The following is a 7,500-nucleotide window of genomic DNA, read 5'->3' as shown; positions in this document are numbered from 1 at the left end:
CAGCATCGAACACACAGAGCAGAATACAAGACAGACTAGGTGTGTGTGTGTGTGTGTGTGTGCAGATGATTTGTTTGATACATGATTGTGTAGTCGTGGTTTGGCCTTGTTTTGGCTGTGTGTTTGTACTGTGTGTGTGTGTACTGTGTTTGTCTTTGCAGATGATCTGTTTGATTTATGATTGTGTAGTTGTGTGTTTGTACTGTGTGTGTACTGTGTTTGTGTGTGTGTGCCCACTAATATTGATCACACTTTATCAATTTCAGTCAGGCCAGGGAGGTTTTCTCGTCGATAAAGGGACTTCCAGGTAACCATCATGTAGCTTTGTGTGTGTGTGTGTGTGTGTGTGTGTCTGTGTGTGTGTGTGTGTGTCTGTGTGTGTGTGTGACTGCACTTTTGCAGGCCACTGAACATCAACACAGTCTGTCTCCGTCTGAAAAGGCTCCGTCTGTTTGTCTGACTCTCAAATGAACTATTCAATCACCCCGGCCCGTCTGTCAGCTCAGTCTCTGTGTGTTTATACATCTGTGTCTGCATTTGTGTGCGTGTGTGTGTGTGTGTATGAGTCACAGCAGCTGCTCTGTGGCAGCTAAGGAAATGCGTTGTCAAGCTGAGGCTGAAGCTGAGGCTGAAGCTGAGGCTAAAGCTGAGGCTGAGGCTGAGGCTGAAGCTGGGGCTAAAGCTGAGGCTGAGGCTGCAGCCAGGCACATCTGTTGCTATGCATTCAGAATGAAGCAGGCTCTCAGTCGGTGTGTTCTTATATATTTCATGGCAACGCTACAATCAGAACAAACCGCCAGAGCAGAATGTGGACAGAGCAGAATGATATCCTCACCTCGTACACACAAAGGTAGAAATGTCATCTATCTCTCTGTACACACACTTTAATCCCGCCGCTTGTGTAGATCTCTTCCTCTTTGTGCTTCTCTCTTTAGGTTTACTGTGAGGTTGTGTCCTTTAATCATTTCTCATCCTTCTCACTGACTCATCTTTACAGCGGTAACAAGTGCACAACCTGTCGCACACTGACAGCTTTCATCTGAGCTCAAATCTGTTTTTTGGAAGAACAAATGCACCAGACGTGCATAATGTCAACGTCTCTTTCTCACACACGGCTGCGGACCGTCAGGCAAGATCAGGAAACTGAATCAGAACAATAAGGCCGGCCCTTAGTCATCAGATACACCTAACCTAGAGTTATGGACATGTGCTCAAGTTATCAAATCTCATATGGAACTCTTGGTCAGTCATATGAAAAATACAGAAGTGACCTCAGACTCAGACGAGCAAAAAGGAGAAGAAGAGCAGCAGGGAATAGTGAAAGAGGAAGAACGGGGAAATTAAACTGACTGGAGCGATTGAAGAATGGCTCATTAAACTGAAGAGGAGATGAAGTGTTTAAGTGTCTCTCTCTCTCTCTTTCTCTCTCATTCACTCACACACACACACACACACACACACACACACACACACACACGCACACAGGCTGTAATGTAGTGTAATAATGATTTCCTCAGCCTTTTGAGATGCTTTATGATCACAGCAGACATGAATGAAGCGGTGGATCAGACATGTGAGAGCTCTGTGAGGGGAGAGGAGTTTATCTCTCAGCTCCTGTACTCCATCACTCTTCCCCATTTTGTATTTCATATACTTGCCTTCTTTATCCGTCTTCTTCCTGCACCAGTGTAGTTCTGTAGCATTTATTTTATTTGACTTTGCATTTCGACTCTGAGCTTTTTTCTACTTCCACTTTTTCTCTGCATTACTTTTCAAACATTAGGGTCGTGTTGGCAGGATGCAGTACCGACAGACCCTGCTGGGGGGCAGTGTTCTTGCTTTCAGCAGCACAGCGAGGACAGTAATGTGGTGAAAAGCTGATTTAGCTGCTCGGTTCGGTGGGATTCTTTTTGTGGCTTCACATTTTCTTTCATCATGTTCACATAAATAAAAGCCTGACCTCCTCACTCGTGGACCTCTTCAGCTTCTTCTACTCGCTCGTGGACGTGATGAACTGTTGCACGGCGGTGACGCACAGACACAAATCAGTGTGATGACGTTAAGAGCTCACACTCCAGTTTACCCAAAGACTACCCCAAATTATTCTTCTGAAACATTGTTTGTGCTTTAAATGGATCTGTTATGATCATTCGAAGATTGAGTGAGGCTCTGTTGTAAATGTCTCTATTACAGCAGATCACACCCAACCTGCCCACATTTAATTCTGTCATAACAACTTAGATAGAGAGGCAATATCCTGGCAGACAAACAGACGCACGGACCATCAAACAAACGAGAAACACAGCCGTCTTTGTGGAGATAACCACCAAAGTAAAGCTGAGGTTATCTCATCAGGAGCATCCACAGACACGCGGGCCGGGCCACAGCTCCATCACGTAGCTCACAGCGTGTATGCAGAGCGTTGTGCTGGATCACAGGGACGGCCTCTTGTTTCTACAAGCAGGACCTCACAGTTTATCTGCTCGCTGCAGCGCCCAGGGCCGCACATGAATCACACACAAAGCTTCACACAAACTGCCAAGCTAAGCGCGGCGCTGATGAATTATTCAGTTTTAGCCCGCTGAGAAACACAAGCCAGGACTATTCATCATAGTCCTGGCCCAAACTGACCACGAGCAGGTTGTGTGTCTCTCCTTCACTTCTGTTAAGGTGCAATCATTCACTACAGGTCCTGTGTCCAAATATAGAGATGTGAGGCTCTGAAGGGCTCAAATCCCTTCTGGAAGTAAAAACAAACAGAATTCAAACAAAATAAAACATAACCAGTAAAAGCTATACACAACACTTTTTGAAGATGTTGTTGAGTTCAATGGTAATAAACCTAAATCAGTCAATTCATTAAGCTCTCATCTGTGGAGTTCCTGTGCTTGGGGAGGCAGATGTGCATTTGTTAGCTCCCCAAAAAGGAAGAACTAACTAAACTACCTAATGAAACTACTCCAGTACTTCAGTGAATCAATAATACCTCCATATAATATCAGTACCTCGAAAGGTATTTGAGTAAAGATACATTTAGCTGTTTCACACCTTTGCAACCCGGTGTTTACCTGAAAAAGCGTCCAGTAGTTTATTCTAAATAAGTAACATCATTTAGCTTGGCTTGTAAATATGAAATGACCTCATCTTAACCTGACCTTTCAGCTTCACACAGGGACAGAAGGCTTCTCTGAAGCGTCCACACAGGAAAACGCTGCACACGTTAACATATAAGGTTTTCTTGTTCAACATGACAGTCACGCTTGCTCTCCTCCTGTGCCCCATCACATCACTCCTTTGCAGTGACTAACATTAACAGATAGAATGACTCCAGGCTGTGCAACATTTTTCTAAACAGGGACCTGCTGTGCTGCCTAAGTGGTGCTCAATGCTCCGTGCTTTCTCAGCCCTGTGGGTGTGGGTGTGGCTGCGTGTGCGTGCGTGTGTGTGTGTGTGTGTGTGTGTGTCGATGTCAGTCACCCTCAGACTAGCGAGCAAAGGGACGTCAATATTATCAGCAGCAAGAAATAAATGTGCCCGTGTTTCAGCAGCTGTTGTTAGTCAGGGTCATGGCAGAGCTGATCACTGTGAGCCAGAGGAGAAGCTCCATGTCTCCTGTTGTTATATTTATTTCACACGTCTCCTCACACTCTTTAGAAACAAGCGTATGGAATGGAAAATCATGATGTGTCTGTGTGTGTGTGAATCTGAATTTCAAAGGCTAATCACCATCGCAACTATCAACAATCATCCTCTGAGTGCTGGGGATAAATGGAGCAGCGTTTTTCGCGGAGAAGAGGATTGAGAGGGCAGGGAGCGTAGGCAGCAGACACACACTTATGGAATCAGATGGGAGGAAAACATGCACATCTCCTCCACGCGTACACACTGTTCCCTTCTGCTCAACAGCAGAGGAAATCGTTCCGTTTAAAAAGGATAACACGCATTTAATATGCGTGTTCTCAGTCCAGTGTTCTCATCCAGTGCTCAAATATATAAGTATTTGAGCACTGGATGAAGCTCTGTTGGTGAATGAGTCCTGCCTGGATGTCTTGTCTTCATTTTGGTTCTTTAATTGAGGATCAAAAAACTTCCTGCATTTACAAAACATTAAGCTTGAATCTGAGCATATTAAGGCGAACAATCCTCAACAGACTGATCACTTGTGTAGCCTGTTAATGGAAACAAAGCGTATTTAAATGCAGAGTAAGCGCTGCGTTGCTGGCACAGCAGTGTGTCTGCATGTTTGATGAATAATTGGAACATTTAAATAATCCATACTGTGTGAGGTTAGCGTTGGATTCCTCTCCTTGTCTTTCTCCAGGAGATAAGTTTGTAAAATCAATTTCTCCTCACGTCATCTCAGGGAGACTTTGTCATGTTAATGGAACGTGCTTCTCTCATTAAAGGAAAACTAAAGAGGAAGAACAGGAGGAGTGAGGGGATCTGAACCCTCGGGGCTCCTGGGTGTGATGGATTGATAGATGCTAATGAATTATACATCACACGACACTGAATCAGCTGTTTCTGCATGATTTTAAGGTCCATTACTGGGCATTTATATGCCGGCGCTGTACTTCAAGGATGTTGGAAAGCTCAAGTCGAGATAGTTTAGAAGGAGATGGAACAATTGAATTTGTCTTGGAGTGTTTACTCAGGGCCGGAGCACGGTGGGTTTGACTCTCCGTGCAGATGATCACGTTCTCTCCTTCTCTCTGCTGTTTGCTCGCTTTGTTTCAGACTATTTGGTCTCCTGTAAAGACTTTCATTGGTTTGTTTACTGCCCATTGTCTCTTTTAAATGAACAGTCTGTAAAAGTTCTTGGACCATTTCATTCCATACCTAACAAACAAACCAACCCGGACAGAAATATTGGACCCTTAGCTTGATAACATTTCACAGCAGAGCCTTTTGGAGTTGGTAAATGCAGTAAAGTGCTTTCTGGGGCTCTCGGTGACATTTTTAAGCTTCTCCATGGGTCAGCTTAGTCCAATCTGCCGTTCTCTTCTTCCAACTGTGAGTGTCATCTTTGTCCACTGATGCTCAATGGGATTTATATGAGCGCTGTTACACCACTTTAGAGTGCTCCTTTGTGTTCTTAGCATCCTTTCTTGGTTTCTTCCTGCCACAAGACCTCTTGACCTGTAGAAAGTACAGCTTTCTGTGCTGGTTGATTGGCTCCAAAATTCCTTTATAAGTCTGAATATCCCTACACAGGTTGAAGGAACCCAGAGAAACCCAAAACAACCCAGATATTTTCATTTTCAGGCTCTATTGTACGTTTAGCGATACTTTGGGTCGCCTCTCTGCCTTTCAGTCATAAAAACACATCAACAGACAGAAAACAACAAGAGGAGACTAAATGTTGTGTAGTTAACGTTGATAAGCCGAAGCTATTAAGCCACCTGCAGCACACATGCGCTCTACCACACAGTGAAGAACGAGGAGCTAACGGGATCACTCCCAGTTGCCTTAACGACAGTCTCCAAGTCAATAAAGGACGCTGGAAATAGCCAGGAGCTATGTGGCGAGCTAAGTGTAAGGTGGCTTTAACTGCGTCTGGAGCTGCTGGATGGTCCCCACGCAAATAAACAACACAGCAAGCTGTCAGTGTGAAAGTTAATCAGAATTTAATGAACTAACTGTCATGTGCGCTTGTTAAGAGGATTTGGGACTGCTGAGGAAAGAGACGCGACAAAACAGATGTAAATTACCTCGCTGGTAAAATGGCATTTGGGGATTAATTACCTTAAAGCCAACGGGCGTCATCTATCCTCCTCACTTTGCTTATCCAGGTTCAAACTATAATCCCGCTGCAGGGATACCTCCAAGTAGCACTTATAGGAAATAGAACCAAGAGTCTAGCCTGTGTAGAGTCAATAGACACGAGAATGGCCTTCCATTCAAACATCTTAGATCTCCATATTTCTGAATCGCCTCTTTATTTAGGTCGATTAGCTGGGATGGATTCTGCTGATCAGTCCACTGTTTATCTAGAAAATCATTTATTCTATGATCGTACTTGATTCGTTTCTGTTTCTCTGTCTTATGTGTTCTTGATGCGATCTTCCTCTCTACCTTTGCCACTTGCACACAGAATGTAAATGGTGTTTACCTCTGCTGACAGGAGCTCCACACAGTCCAGCCCCTTCACTCTCCTGTGCTCCTCCTGCTAATGGAGCTTTGTTCTTTCATGTTTGTTTTTTTGTAAACGCTTCACTATCTTCGAAGACCTTAGCCACGTCCATGAAGCCTCTTGTCGGCAGGATATCTCATGAAACGATCCATGGATTTCAGATAAAGTAAATTGGTTTGTTGATGTTATTCGTAAACAAAGACATCAATCTTCATGAATCAAGTCTGCTATGTGACGCTGATTGATTGTCAGCTAGAGGTAGATTGATTGAAATCAAAGTATGTAAAGAAGTTTGTTTTGTGGCCTCTTGTTTCCATCGGCTTGATCTTCTCTCTCTCTCTCTCTCCTCCTCGTCTCTCTGTCCAGATACACTAAAATGAAGACGGCCACCAACATCTACATCTTCAACCTGGCTCTGGCCGACGCTCTGGTCACCAGCACGCTGCCGTTCCAGAGCGTCAACTACCTGATGGGAACCTGGCCGTTCGGGGACGTGCTGTGCAAGATGGTGATGTCCATCGACTACTACAACATGTTCACCTCCATCTTCACGCTCACCACCATGAGCATCGACCGCTACGTGGCCGTCTGCCACCCGGTCAAAGCCCTGGACTTCAGAACGCCTCACAATGCAAAGATCGTCAACGTCTGTAACTGGATCCTCTCCTCCGCCATCGGGTTGCCTGTTATGTTCATGGCCTCCACCACCGTCTCCTACCAAACTCGTAAGCAACCATCGAGATGCACCAACACACAGTCAGAACCTTTAGCAATGTTTCTACAATCCCAAATAAAACTCGTAACTAATTAGTACAGGAAGTGAAGACCTAACGAGCAGCCTTCATGTAATCGTAAAGTACCAACAACACATTAAACATGTCAGTGAGTCGCTCTGCTTCCTTCTGTGGCCTTGGTCCAATGGAGCTCGTAAACAGCACCAAACAGGAAATGAACACGTTGACTTCACCGGCTGCCTTGGAGTTTTAAAGGGCAGTTACGCACTCGAGCAGCTCCTATAAAAGCTCACAGAGCGCCAGAGCTGTTAGGCTTTTTCTGTGTAATTGTGCACAAGAATTGTTTTATACACTGACATAAAGTGCTATGTGCCTTGCCTGATGACTAAGCTAACTGTAGGCTTAGTGAAGGAGCTACCTGCACAGGGACATGGCCGACAGGAAGTCCCTGTCTGTTTGCAGTGATGCCGGAGGGAAAACTGCCAATGAAACGACTGAAGCGTGGCTCTGGCTTTGTTTGGTGGAGGGAGAGGAATGACACCACCGTGCACACTGGTGCTGCATTTAGTTTAAGAGTTCAGCTTAGTTTAGAGCTAAAACAACTTGTGATTCATTTATGACAGAAAATGAAAT

General features: G+C 44.8%; 1 protein-coding gene across 1 annotated transcript in view; it reads left to right on the top strand.

The window, feature by feature from the left end:
* The window catches only part of oprm1 (opioid receptor, mu 1), a 15,120-nt gene that overhangs the window by 5,643 nt on the left and 1,977 nt on the right, over positions 1-7,500 (top strand). Inside the window, exon 2 of the mRNA XM_076159093.1 lies at positions 6,500-6,858. Coding sequence (XP_076015208.1) covers positions 6,500-6,858 — 359 coding nt within the window. The remainder of the gene's footprint in view (positions 1-6,499; positions 6,859-7,500) is intronic.

The sequence above is a fragment of the Genypterus blacodes genome, unplaced genomic scaffold, assembly GCF_046128005.1.
Source record: "Genypterus blacodes isolate CSIRO-AG114 ecotype Tasmania unplaced genomic scaffold, CSIRO-AGI_Gbla_v1 ptg000010l_1, whole genome shotgun sequence".
NCBI lineage: Eukaryota > Metazoa > Chordata > Actinopteri > Ophidiiformes > Ophidiidae > Genypterus > Genypterus blacodes.
The sequence above is the reverse complement of the archived record's forward strand: the minus strand, read 5'-3'. Positions and strand labels throughout refer to the sequence as shown.